We start from the raw sequence: 14,421 nt of genomic DNA, 5'->3' as shown, positions 1-14,421 counted from the left end.
GTTGATTTTGTTCGCAGGCGGGTGGTACGAGTGAAGCGGTCTAGTTTGAAACTACAGTTAACTAGAAATATTCGCTATCGTTGAGACTACAACTCTTGTGTGTTCCGTTTCGAGGACTGAGGAGCGCACTGGTCAGCAGTAAGCAGGTTGGTGAGACTGCGCTACCGCACCTTCCAGCGGACAGTTGCTTTTCAACATGGCGCAGCGTGGTTGTGTTGCGGAAAACCGACATGACGACGACGATGAATTCTGGGCAATGCTCGCCGTCCACCAAGCAGCTCTTCATCAGCGTCGTATTCAGCAGCTGCGTATTCTTGCAGACATCGATGCTGCAGAAGAGGAGCGACAGCGCGCGGAGAGAGAATGTCGCCGGATCGTGGCAATAACTGCGCGGCTCTGTTCGTGCGAGCGGCGATTATGGGCCTATCCGCGAGGGCAGTCGTGGTACGAGACAACGGTGCCACACCTGCCGGACAGTGAGTTTAGGGCGCACTTCAGAGTGACCCGCAGCACCTTCAGGTATATCCTGAGTGTGTGTGAATGTATGCAGCGGCAAGATACGGTCATGCGGAGGGCAGTTCCCCTCGATAAGCGTGTGGCCGTAGGCTTGTATCGACTCGCGTCGTCAGCAGAAGAAAGGACGATCGCCAACGCTTTTGGCTTAGGCCGCTCGACAGTGAACACTATATTCTGGGAATTTTGTGCTGTCGTTGTGCGTGAACTGGGGCCAAAGTTCATCAGACTCCCCAGGCAAAATGAGTTGGCGGAGCACCTTCGCCAGTTTACTGCCGTGACTGGATTCCCGCAAGGCGTGGGAGCCCTAGACGGCTGTCACATTGAGGTGTGTCCGCCAGAAGAGCATGCCGCGGACTACATAAACTATAAAGGGTGGTACAGTACTATCCTTCTGGCTATCGCCGACCACCGCTACAGGTTTCTGTACACAAACGTCGGGTCTCCTGGACGAAATCACGACTCTGGCGTATTTCAGAGCTCAAGTCTGCCAAGTATACTGGCCGGTCCACTGTTCCAAGCTGAAGCAAAAGTTGTGGCAGGAGTGACAGTGGAACCCGTTCTGCTTGCTGATCAAGCATTTGCGCTGCAGAGTCACGTCATCAAGCCATTTCCAAATGCAGGACCTCCAGGCTCATCAACTGCAGTGTTCAATTACCATCTGTGCAGGGCTAGACGCATTGTTGAAAATGCCTTTGGGCGACTAAAAGCACGTTTTCGCATTTTGCTGAAAGGACTCGAGTGCGACATAGCCAATGTGAACTGTGTAATCCGTGCGTGCTGTGTGGTGCACAATATCTGTGAGGAGATGTCAGACAGTTGCGATGCAAGTTGGTTTGATGAGGCCCGAGCTCGAGACCAGGGGCGGCCTCAGCCGTCCTGCGCAAGCAACAGGGCTGAGCCATCAGGTGTTGCGGTGCGAAATGCCCTGGCAAGTTACCTTGCATCAAGCTGAACCTTGCTTGAATCTCATAACTGTTTTTCTTATCGCATGTAAAAAATGTGCTGGCGGTACCTTATATTGTTGGTACAGAAAGTAAGCAATGGCACTGTTTCCTGTCCTTGTGAAATGTTTTGCAGCTTGTGTATTGCCTTGCAAAGTTGTGATTTATTAAGTGTACATAATAACAGAAGAACACAAATTATCCTATCAGGTGCAGAGTAGCAGGCATATATTGCAGTCATTTACTTGCCTTTTGGGAAGAATGAAGGTCTGAACTCTGGCGGTGCCTATGATGTAAACATGTGTATTTCAGCACTAGCATGGCTTTATTTTGTATGACAGGTAGTGACTGCAGACACTGTAGCGTGCAGGAAATATCAGGGTCACTTCGGTTGTCAGTATGTTTTCACAGCCCAGCATGAGACATTCACTGCGCATTATTGGTACACCTAGCTAAATGGCAGTTCACTTAGGTTCGAAAGGTGAGAAGTGTCTCCTGCCTTCCTTTTTTAATAAGAGACGTTACATGTATGTATTCACCTCATGATCATTTTAGAAAAAGGATTAACATGGCTCTGTTTTGTGTGGCAGGTATTGACGGCAGGCACTGCAGCGTGCAGGAAATATCAGGGTCACTTCGGTTGTCCGTATGTTTTCACAGCCCAGCATGAGACATTCACTGCGCATTATTGGTACAGCTAGCTCAATGGCAGTTCACTTAGGTTCGAAAGGTGAGAAGTGTCTCGTGCCTTCCTGTTTAGACGCGTGCTTTGCAATAACTTGCAACTGAACTAAATGTAACTTGTGGTAGGGCTAGTTGGTGGGAGGGCACTACGTAATGCTCATGTTGTCTTCATTATGTTACATTTTGTGCTGTTGCTGACTGCTACATTTCCTGTACAGAGAGGGAGACACATAACACATAAGACGCTTTAGGCAAAATAACTTCTCAATGCCCTGCAGTGACATAGAAAGAGGTTCAGAGATCGTCACTTTGGAGGCCGCAGCTGCTAGTGTTTCATTTACCACAAAAGGTTGCCACGAATACAGAATTTATTTTTCTTTCTCCTTGGATGCAAAATATGTCTGCATAATTTGCAGGCAACTTTTCTGTATGTCATTCGACTCCCTCTGCAGCTGCACCAGCTCCTTTCTTAATTCAAGGCTGTCACTGGCAGCCTTGGCCGCTCGCTCTTCAGCTTTCTGGTGCATTTCCATCAGGTCGCTGAATGCTGACGTGTAGGGCCGCTTCCTGCTGGCTCCCTTGTTGCTGTTGCTTGCGCTTGGGCTGCTGGGTTGGCCACTTGGGTTGGCCACTGCTGCTGCAGTTTCATCCGCAGTGGATGCTGTGTTCTCCACTCGTGGACTACCGCTTGCGGCTGGGAAGTCCACCTCTGCTGAATACGTGGCCACAATTTCGCTCTCGTCAGGAGCAAAATCAACTACTGGCAGCTGTGAATGACAAGAAAAAAGGCATGTAATATCAAACGAGATCACTTAAGAGAATTGGATGGAAAGTGCAACATCAACATATCAAACAAAAACCCTTGGCATCAATGTTTGTCAAATAAATGTGGTACGCAAGCAGCTTCTTTGTTTGGACCTTCACATTTCACTGCACCTTGTACAAAATATGAATATTTTTAAATCAAACAAATGGCAGTCATGCTAAGTATAAGTGAATATAACCTACTTTTAGCCTATCTTGCTGGCCATGATGGATTGCACACAACAAATCACAAAACAAGGAGAAGGCGTTTTTGAAGGCACAGTAGTGGTTAAATAATTTTCAGCATAGTGCTTTTGCGACATTACAATAGACCTGATAAGTATACATGCATGCTTATCATGCACAAAAAGCCAGCTTACAGCAACAACTGCGCCATAAACAGTTCTATTGTAGTGGTTGGAACAGTTGGTTACCTCCACACTTTCCTCAACAAGGCCTCTGTCATTGATTGGCAGTGATCCGAGGAAAGAATGAAGCTGCCAGTAGAATGGCCATTCAATTCCTTTGGCGCCTGTTGTGGTGCCACAACGCCTCAGTTTCCTGCAAAGAAAGGTTTGTCGAATGCATGCATGAAAATATGAGTATGTGCTCTGTTGCTACCTTTATGGATAAAAAAAAACGGGCTACCAGTTGCACTCAGTGCAGCACCCGCCTGCCATTTAAGCCAGGAACAGAACGGGCTCAAGAAATGAAAGAATAGCGCAGCAATGCAGGAACAGTTCACACATTCAATGTGCAAATTTTCACAAATTAGGCGCTCTGAAATAGATAGGATCATTATCTATTTGTTACAGATTTTATGCGTTAAGGAGCAGGTAAAATTTTAAAAGGAAGAAAATGCCACAATTTTGAAATGAACTCTGCGGTACATGCAATACACACAATGTTTGCCTGGTGCACTGGTGTAGTAACTTGTACAAGAGGCGCCCGCGCGGCTTTTAACTTTAGTGAGCTAAATGAAGGCTCCCGATAAAGCACTGACACAGACGCAGAGTAAATGCCGGCGCATGATCGCGCAAGGACAAGAACTATGTCGCCTTATGAAAACACATCTCGGGAATGTTGCGTATCTTTCGTCGTTTACAACACGTCGGCGCGGTGTCGCGACTGCGGACAAGGCCTAACTACGCCAGTGCTAACCAATGCTAACAGCGCGGCGTCCCTCTCTTGAGCGTCAATGCTGCAACATCACACAAACTTCCGACAGAATTCATCGTTTCATTATTAGGAAAAGAGAATTCCACTCACCGGTAGTGTTTGTTCAGGTTTTCAAGTTTTTGGCGAACTTGCTTCGCAGTGTACGGGCCTTCTCCCGCCGGCAGGCCCGCGTTCAGCGCGTCAACCATGACGCGATATATGCGCGCGTTGCGCGTGTTTGAGCGCAGTGCCGTCAGATTATCCTCCCAGATGCGTATCAGCGCCTCTGTCGTCGCCACAGACCATATAATACGCTTTGGGGTAGATGTTTCGCTGGGAGCCGAGCTGCAGGCGTCGGTAGCGTCGGACATGGTGGCGGCCATACTGCCAGTAGGCTTGACTGAGGTGGCCAGCCTCAGTTTGCGGTAACCATGGTTGGCAGAATAACAGTGGTTATGTTTATCGTGTGAATGTGCGTAACTGCAGTTAGCCTTAACTGCCGTCAGCCTTAATCATGGTTAGGCTGCCCGTGTGACAAGGGTATAAGAGTGGAGAAACTGGTTGTGTGTGGGGCTGTCACAATAGTTCTCTGAACATCGACGGCCAAGGACGGCCCGTGTAATTCTACTGATTTCCTGGTGATGTCCTACATTCTTGGGGAAAAAAAAATTAATATTGGAAAATTGTAACGTACAGTCACGGAAATATTGAAGGTAATGGTCCACCCTTTCTGTATGCCGCAAAATCTTAAATATTTTTCATCGCTCGTGTCGAGCAGTTGACGATAGGAAAAACGTTAATACGAAAAAAAAAAAATACAAGCCTATCGATGGGAGATTGCTATAGTGAAATCTTCCAGTATATGAAAAAAAAATGCGGTCATACATTTTTTACTATTCAAAAATGTTTTTGTCCGGAATTGTTGGGTATGAAATGGATGAGAACGAGAAACGGCAGGCCTCGATAACTGCTATGGGCAGGGTGAAGTAAGCTTTTTCCTGTTACTAAACACGTTTGGTATGTTGCACGCGTAATATTATTTCTGGGTAGTTTTTGCTGTAATTCACTAAGCATGCAGTGTTTAGTAAAACTCGCGCTAACGAAACTCATTTTTTTTTGCCGTTTTTTTATTTTGGAGACTGACCACAGCTAGCGGCATGTGCAGACGCGTGTGAGGCAAGGTCAGTGATCGCCTCAATGTTCCGACTTGTGACGCCGGGCTCAATTTTCGAAGTTGCTTTAATGCAAAAAATTTCAGAAAATAAAAATAATCAAAATGTTTGCTTGCACATGAATGAGCGTTTGCATATGAGCGATGGCTCTGCAAATAAATTGTTTTGGGGATACGCGTGCGCTGTAATCGGACTTAAAATAAATATACCAACCGCTTATCTCCGTTGTAGCGATTGACAAACTAGAGAATTTTTTCTCTTAGCCGTATATAGCAAGCAGCTGGTAGGCGCATTTCGTGCGTGTTTTCGTTTTTCTCCTCAGCCTCGCGTGTCGCCTTAAGGCCACTTTATTTTAAGTTAAAATAAAAATTATTTCCATCATTATTCATCGAAACACGTAACAGAATCCTTATTATTTGGCCAACAAACCTGCATGCACCGAAGTGCTCAGTCACCCAACGAAATTAAGCATCTTGCGAAGATGGCCGCGCCACAAAAAAATGGTATTTACCTCGAATTCCACGTCTTAAATGATCTCGTCATTTACTTGCGATACACATTTCGCCGTTACGGTACCGGCTTTTTCGTTAACAATCTGCTTCACGTAGTGGGCCTGATCCACTAGCAGTTCTTTTTTGAAGTTCGCAGCGAAAAAAAAAAAAATTCACTGTCCACTATTTCTTTTAACCTACATCTCAGAGCATACTGCCGCGACCGAAAGAAATGCGCTAATAAAGAAAAAAAAACCGAAAGAAATGCGAACTGCGCAGTGCCTAGGCGCTCCGCTGTTGGAATTTATTTTCGTCACGCTTGTACTTGGCTCGCAACACAAATACGCTAGAGACATCCGTGATACAATAATGTACCACTCTGGCGTCTTTTTGCTACTACCGAGATAAAAACGCATTGAAGATCAATTCCGACTGCGCAGCGCGTGGGCGCCGTGCTGTTCGAATTTTTTTCTAGCGCCCCTGTACATTTTGGTAATCCTCTGAAGCTCGTCAGCGTTCAAGCACGAGGGAAAAAAGCTCGGGACTGCACAAAGAGATTTGCAGGCTGGCCAACACGTGCAAAGTACGTGCAGAACTGGCTTTTTTTCAGGGGAAAGCGCGCTGCTCGCGCAGCTACTCAATGGGAGGGGTGACCGGTTCGCCCGGAAAAAAATACAGAGTCGGCCGGAGAGGGCGCTTTTCACTGGCGTCCGCAGCGCCCCCCTGCGAAGCTGCGGCGGTCCCCTATAGGTAATCAGTCCTTCCTCTACGTCTTGAGGCAAGCTCGTTGTGCTTTAGGCGGTGCGGCAGGGCAGTATTATATTTTAACTGCCCGCAAGACACCTATCGAAGCCCCCCCCCCCCCCCCCCCCCCATTAGCTCGAAATTTACCCCGGGCCACTCTCGAAAAAATTTCCTGCTTACGTGCCTGCTAACCACACTACTGCATGTACATTGAGGTGTTCACGCTGTAACTGGGCTTTAAGCTTATGGCATGTGTTTCTGATTAGTCGATATGACAGTTGTCTGCATAAATTATTTCCTCACAGAAAAATCCAAATAACTGATACGGAAATAATTTCGGAAATACAAAAATAATTCGTACTACCTAGAACATGTGCTGAACGCAATTAGGGACAAAACTGGGCGTTTAGACTATCTCAATTTCCCCCGACTGACAGCAATATGTTTGCGTGCCTCTTCAGTTTCTTAGGTTCCATTTTTTGTTTGATTCACTGTTCACCTCACGGCTGTCCAGGCTCTTAATTTTTAGTGATGCACTTTCTCTCAGAATGTGTATGCACATTTACCTTGTTCTTCATACTTTATAGAAGTTGTCGATGGTGTTAATGAGAGCAACTGCCGGGCTTTTAGGGCGCCACTGCCTGGTTATCGCAGCAACAAGCTTGTCTTTATCAGCCGCTTTGGCATTCTCCTTGTCTCGAAGTTCTGAACGGCTTTTGGAACTTTTGGGTATTTCTGGTCTCGTATACAGACTTGCATTATTAGTACGAAAGCACTGTTCCGGTGTGTAAATCCCGAGCAAGATCTTGCTATAAATGTAAGTTTGTGCCAAGAACGTAGCAACTGCAACATAGCATCCGCAGCGTCATAGCAGCGCTGTAACGTAGTTATGTAAACAAATGAACAAACAAACAAAAGAAATATTGCCGCGACTGAGTTTGCAACCCGCGGCGGTGCAAACAGATCAGTCTCGCTGGCCTGTACACGACTTTCGCCGCAGCCGATCACCGCCTCGTGCTAAACTGCAACACACTCTCAAGCTGTGCTTTGCGCCACCTCGTCTTCAACAACTTCCATCTGTGCCCAAGAAACAGGTACGTGGCGTTGGTGTCCACATGCAAAAACTTGTTTTCGAAAAATATTTCGTACTTGGCAGCGCTAAACCGCCCGCAATTTTTCGACGAAGATGGCGTGCGTAAAAGGCGCTAGCCACGGTCCGCATTTTTTTCTTTAACCCAGCAAAGAAGGGAGCGAGTAGGGGAGCCACACAATCAGCGCGCTTTGAACATGCTGGGTGACAAAAGAATAAAGAGAATATCAGCCGGGGCCCCGAAAAGCTGGGTTCACGTGAGGGGAGTATACACACAAAGTGGACAATGGGGGAAGGCGAAGGCATCTCTCCCCCAACCCAGGAAGGAGGAATGTAAGAGGAGGAGGAGCTCAACTTCATGCGGCGCGTAGTGGCGGATTTGTGAACTAGGGGCGCATGGACCAGGGGCCGAATCCACGAGAGTTCTCTTTGGAACGCGTTTGCTTTGCCGTGACGTTAGTTTGACGTTGACATCGGCGGGAGAAGGGTGGGAGGAACACTGCGGGAGGACAACGGGGCAGGCAACAGCCAATCGGCTCTGTTGGGCGGTCCCATCTCGGTTGCTTGTATTTTTAAGCGGCCATATGCTAACTTATTTGCTTTTTTAACCTCTAAATGAATGCGTTTGGCCACAATACTGCAAATTTATTACTCAGAGCCTATAAAATAAGCATAGAATTTATTTTGAGACGGTTTCAATGCTTCTTGATTGGTTTGTTTTCTTTTGCGTTCCCGAGAGGGCGCTCTGAATTGTGTTGTTTTATTTTGTGTTCGCGAGAGGGCGATAGGCATTTTGAACTTGCGCGGGAGACTTTTCACGTGTCAGCACTTGTCAGCTTGACATTTTCACTAGTCGTCATGTCAACGCACAAAGGTTGTCATTTGGGCCCGCACGTCTCGATGCGCCAGCGTGAAGTGCTCGTTGATTTCATGGAGGAACATACCTACATGGTGAAGCCTTCGTGTGAGTTCGACGCACCCGACGACGCCGGGGATGAGACCACGCTCCAAAAACTCTGCCTTGGCGCGGGACTTCTCCTCGGGAGTCGAAGGAAACGACACTCAGTTTTTCTCCGTGCCGACACGCACGATTGCCTGAGCGACGGCCAAAATCGTCCGGCTCACAGACGACTGCGGGAGCCGTATAGTTGCCCCGCTGCCGATTGCCGCCTGGAAGCCCCCAGTAGCGAAGAACCGTAGGGCGCAGAGTACTTCGCGCTCTGTTGTGAGCGCACTTTCCCTCTTTGGTCCAAGGTGGGGTTTGAGCTCTTCGCATAGCTGGCGTACAAGTAGCTTCGACAGCCTGAAGTGCCTTCGGAAAGCATCGTCAGGCATGTCGAAAGGATTATCATGTACGCGCGACCGCCGAGGCCGCCGATCACATTCGCTGAGCACCGCGAACAACAGCGGGGCGGCGGGAGGTACCGGCATGTCTCTCCTCGCGCTGAAGCGAACGCCACTTTCAGAAGGTCTGTTCGATTCAGAACTGGTTCTCTGCACTCATTCTGAAAAAGTTCCGTTGGTGCCGGCGCGGTGCAATTGCAGTTTCTTGGTGCAGGTGCAGCGCGTCAGCAGCGTCACAAATCTTCAATCGAGCGCGTGCACGCACAGGCCTTGTCGTCTGCTATCCGGTTCTCGTCCGTCGTGCTGTGTTGTGTTGCTGTGCGTCGCGTCTGTTTTTCGTGCCTCGTGGAGTCATGGACTACGACATTGCCGAATCCACTTTTATGGAATTTTCTGAGTCGTCAGACAGCGAAGATGAGGAAGCCGACGTGGTGCTTTCTTTTGCAGCAACACAGTTCGGACAGACCGCAACAGAATCCCCAACTACTACGAAAGCGTAGTAGCTAGGCATTTCAGCTTCGAATTCAAGAGGCTGTTCAGGCTGTCGCGAGAAACGGGAAAAACTTCCTTTAGTTGGCCATTGATGTTAACAAACAAAACGTCGGCTGAGCTCGTCGTCTGCTTATGCCGTCAAACACGTGCACCACTATCCTGCACCTCCGTCTCTGAGGGTGCCGCGGTTCTTTGCACCGAAGCGGCACCACGACTGCACCAAAATCAATCGCGGACGGTGGTGCAGGGGGCGCTGTGAATCGAGCGCTTTGGTGCAGCGCACCGTGAATCGGTTCCGGCGGTGCAGAGAACCACGGCTGAATCGAATGCAGCTAGAGTTCCGCACACAGCGACCGAACGCGTTCTCTTTCACTTGATTGACATGTCTCGTGACGTAAACAAAATCCGTGTTCCCGCCTCCCTGAAGTGACGTCACCGCCAGCGGTGACGACACACGACCAATGGAGCGAGGTGGCAAGAGAGAAAGCGAACGCGTTCCGAAGCGAACTCTTTCGTGGATTCGGCCACTGGTCATGTACATTCTTCCGCAGCTGCGTAGCTTTCCGAGCAGCCCTTTTTAAGGCAACGGAACGCGGTCAACGATGGCTCCGAGTGGAAGGCGGTATACGCTTGACGGGTTCTCGCCAATGCTCGACTGGAAGCCACTGGCCTTCGTTGAGCCTCTTCCAGAATACAGGGTATGCAGCGCGTGCGGACTGGTACGCAACAGGACAGCTTTGCTGCCCTGCACGCACGCGCTGTGCGACGCTTGCTACGAGCGGAGTGCTAAGGACGGCGTCCACACCTGCCCACGTGACGGACGCCGCTTTGAAGACCAGGACGTTGGCTGGGAGGACTTCCCACCTGAAGAGCTGCTGAGAACAATGGTGAGCAATGCATGGAGAAAAGCAGATGTATACCGCGTTTAACTTGAGGGGAAAAAATGAAGCGTGTAAAAGACGGCCTCACACACACAGCGCCAACTTCCAACAATGATTTATTGCATTAAGGACGGGTGGTTTTTGTACCATTGTATCACAGTTCTACCATCAGTACACTGCGCTCGCAAAGTATATCACCCGCATACGCAAGCTCCTTTATCAACACCGTCACAGAAGGGCTACTTACACTGTCAGTTGTCAAAAGTGTAATACATTTAGCCTCAATTATTTCACCTGTAAAGCAATTTTCGCGCAATGTTGAAACCGCACATTTTTTGAGAAGGGGTATGCAATGACAGACGCGGCGGTGTGCTAACAGAAGTTAAAGCTGTGTGTCCTCGTCTTTTTTGCGCTATGTTTTTTCCCCGAATTATGATCCAACCAGTCCAAGCATCTACACGTCTGGTTTGACTTAAGTTTTCGCTTTTCGAACAGAAAGGTAACAAACCTGCTTTTGATGCCTCACCACTTTTTGCTTCATATCTTAATTGCGCGTCACTTGGGAAGAATTCTGTGAGATCGGATGGCGGGTTTTGCTCCTGACTTGACGTGTAATGCTCTCGTTGTAAAACAAGAAATATAGACTATGGAGCGACGAAGTGTGCGCTAACTGTGGATTTGATGCAGGAACCAAGGTTAAATTTTGTTCAAAAACTGCATCTGAAAAGTTTCTTTTACCGACGATAATGCGTTTCCAGGCTTGTTCTACCCGTACCCTGTAATAAACGCGCTAACAGATCGAGCGATAGCTATTCTTGCTAGTCTATCACGTGAATATCGCTATCACGAATCCAGAGCATGTCGTTTCAAAATACGAAATGCTCTGGATTCGGTTCAAATGTCAGGTCCTCTCAAAGGTCAAACCAACGGAACGATTGAGGTCAAATTAGGCTTGACACGGTTTGATCGAAATTGAAGGAAGTCAGATTTCGGGGGCTTGCTGGGCCAGATTTTGGAAGTGACCTTGGTCAAATTTGGATATTACGATCATAGCCCATAGTCAAATTGTCTGGGCATCGATTTTTGTCCAAATCGAGGAAGGTTTAAATTTTGGGGTGGGCCAAACTTACGAGTAGCGAGGGTCAAATTTGGAGAATAGCATCGTATCGAGAGCATTCAAATTACCCTGGGCATCGATTTTGGTCCAAATTGATAGAGGTCAAATATCAGGGATGGGGTCAGCTAAATTTGGGGGTTGGGACGGGCAATATTTTGGAAACGACCGCGGTTTAATTTGAAGTCAACATCGCACTGTCCATGGCCAAAGTATGCATCGGCATCTCAGAGAAGGCTGTTGCTGTGAGACCACTAAGCCCAAAGGTCACTTCAGTGTTAAACATAACTGAGTATAGCTATAGCTGTGATGTTTCCCGACTTCCGCCACTTTGCCATTCGGCAGATCTTACGCTTCGGCCTAGAAGGTCAGGTAGTCCATCGCCACGATGTTGCAGTTGTTTCCGGAGGTCGATTGCGGGAAAAAGCCAGGAAGATCCACCTCGACCAGGTAGAAGAACCTTGACGCCGGATCCGTCGTCTTCAGTAGTCCTACTGGCCCGATCGGTGGCGTCCTTTCTTGCTGACGGTCTCGACAAGCTTCATGATAATTCGCTACTTACGTTGATAAGCCGGACGGATAATATTTACCGTGAATTTCGTTTTTTCTTTTGAAGAACCAGTTCAATGGGTTGCGAATACTTCGTTGCAGCGATCGTATTGGTTGTTTTTAGTGCGCTACGCATGGCACGGCACTGATTAACTGTGTGCAGATTGCTTCCCGTCATATCTTAAGAGCGTACGTTGTTGGGCTAGTCCGTCAATCATGGTAAATACAAGGGGGGGGTACTGCGCACAAAAAGACAAGGACAAGAAGATAACACAACAAGCGCATGTTGTGCGCTTGTTGTGTTATCTGCGCTTGTTGTGTTGTTATTCTGCGCTTGTTGTGTTATCTTCTTGGTGGTTTATGGTTTGGTTTATGGGGTTTAACGTCCCAAAGCGACTGAGGCTATGAGAGACGCCGTAGTGGAGGGCTCCGGAAATTTCGACCACCTGGGGTTCTTTAACATGCACTGGCATCGCACAGTACACGGGCCTCTAGAATTTTTCCTCCAAAGAAATTCCAGCCGCCGCGGCCGGGATCGAACCCGCGTCTTTCGGGTCAGCAGCCGAGCACCATAACCACTGAGCCACCGCGGCGGTTATGGTGCTTGTCCTTGTCTTTTTGTGCGCAGTACCCCCCCCCCCCCCCTTTTGTATTTACCGTCATATCTACTAGATTGCTTCCAGTCATATCTATGCGCATGTGTACATGGGTCATATAAGAAGGCGGATTGCCATGTCTGCAAAATCTCAACAGTTAAGTTACTTTAACTTATGGGGTTTAACATCCCAAAGACCGCAGCGGTGGCCTCGTCGTTTGAGCATCCGTCTCGCATGCGGAAGGTCCGGGGTTCGATCCCCAGTGCCGCCGGGTACCCACCGGTTATACAATGGGTACAAGCTTTCCCCTGGTCTGGTGCTCGGCTTCTTTAGGGTGAAATGCTTGGGAGATGGGTTTTTGCCTCCACCTCGAGTAGAAGCAAATACCTTGTGCCATGCGCTCTTTGGCCACGGGTGCCCTTGGGCCAATCTATCATCATCATTAACTTCCCAGAGGAACTCAGGTTATGAGGGACTCTGCAGTGGCGGACTCCTAAAGATTTCGACCACATAGGACCAGTGTTGTCGGTAACGCGTTACTTTTTTCGGTAACTTAGTAACGTACTCGTTACCATTTCGGAACTGTAACGAGTAACGTACTTGCGTTAACATTTTCCGGTAACGTGAGGTGTCATGTTACTAGTTACTTTTTTTTCAACTGTCCCCCTCCACCTCTTTTTCAGAAAAAAAAAGCCGAAAATGATGTTGCAAATAAACAAAATCTACGGGTGCTCTCGACGACCCTTGTTGCGGCTCGCATGCATGCCAGAAAACACCTGCCCTTGAGGACGCACTCACCTAAAAAAAAAGCGCAAACACGCATTCACACACTTGTCTTCACCCTAAACCACTCACACACACAACTCTCTAAAGAGTGGACGCTTGCCGAGCCACCAATGGACCATTTGCAGAAATCTGTAAGTCAGTTTCTCCGTAAGCTTGTTTTCCAGCAAAAGGTCTCGTTCCCAGGCGACACTCTCACATTCTTTGTGGAAGCAGTACCCTCTTCTGAGTACTCAGGAATGTCGTCACTTTACTTCAAGATGGCCCCTAGAGAGCATACCTCGGCACCATGAGCGGTGGCTCACTCACACTCATGACCACTCGCACTCACTACTACTCACACACTCACACTCATGTCCATTCACACTCACAGCCACTCACTCACACTCGCACTCATGACCACTCACAACCACTCACTCGAACTCGCACTCATGACCACTCGCACTCACAACCACTCACTCACACTCACAACCCCTCACTCACACTCATGACCACTCGCACTCACAACCACTCACACGCACTCACACTCATGTCCACTCACACTCACAGCCACTCACTCACACTCGCACTCATGACAACTCACAACCATTCACTCACAACCACTCACTCGCACTGATGACCACTCGCACTCACAACCAATCACTCACACTCATTTCCACTCACACTCATACTCATGTCCGCTCACTCGCATTTACGTTCAGTGTACTGTTTCCTTTTGCTGACAACGGAGGGGATGAGAGATTTACTGTCGCGGCGACTGTCCTCGTAGCTCCACTAACATTATCCTGAGTCGCAAAGATGTGGTGGTGAGCTGCCCAGGCTTTGTCGGGCTATTTGGCCAATTTGCAGTTTCGATGCTCGAAGAAAGTAGTCACTCATCACGCATATTCCATGCCCCAAATGCTACGCACCTGTGCTCCTGCGCTTGCTGCTGAGACGACGATTGCCTGTATAGCGTCAGCAGCTGAGATGCTTAGACAAGTTTTTGAACAGTGTCCATAGGCGTGCGCAGGGTTCTCCATGAGAATGAGCCAAGTTTTAGCGCAGTGCCCCCCCTTCCTC

The 14,421-nt window shown here is 48.5% G+C and overlaps 1 protein-coding gene across 1 annotated transcript; it reads right to left on the bottom strand.

Moving 5' to 3' along the window:
- Nucleotides 1–1,324: 1,324 nt before the first annotated feature.
- On the bottom strand, nt 1,325–4,486 carry LOC149327186 (uncharacterized). The gene is made up of 4 exons (XM_089564811.1): nt 4,215–4,486; nt 3,380–3,506; nt 2,563–2,908; nt 1,325–1,392 (listed from the first exon to the last, which is right to left on the bottom strand). Exons 1-4 carry the CDS (start codon nt 4,484–4,486, stop codon nt 1,325–1,327), a joined length of 813 nt encoding a protein of 270 aa, XP_089420937.1.
- Between the last annotated feature and the right edge of the window lie 9,935 nt (nt 4,487–14,421).

This window comes from Amblyomma mixtum, chromosome 10 (assembly GCF_055824585.1).
Source record: "Amblyomma mixtum isolate Tamu chromosome 10, ASM5582458v1, whole genome shotgun sequence".
Lineage (NCBI taxonomy): Eukaryota > Metazoa > Arthropoda > Arachnida > Ixodida > Ixodidae > Amblyomma > Amblyomma mixtum.
The sequence above is the reverse complement of the archived record's forward strand: the minus strand, read 5'-3'. Positions and strand labels throughout refer to the sequence as shown.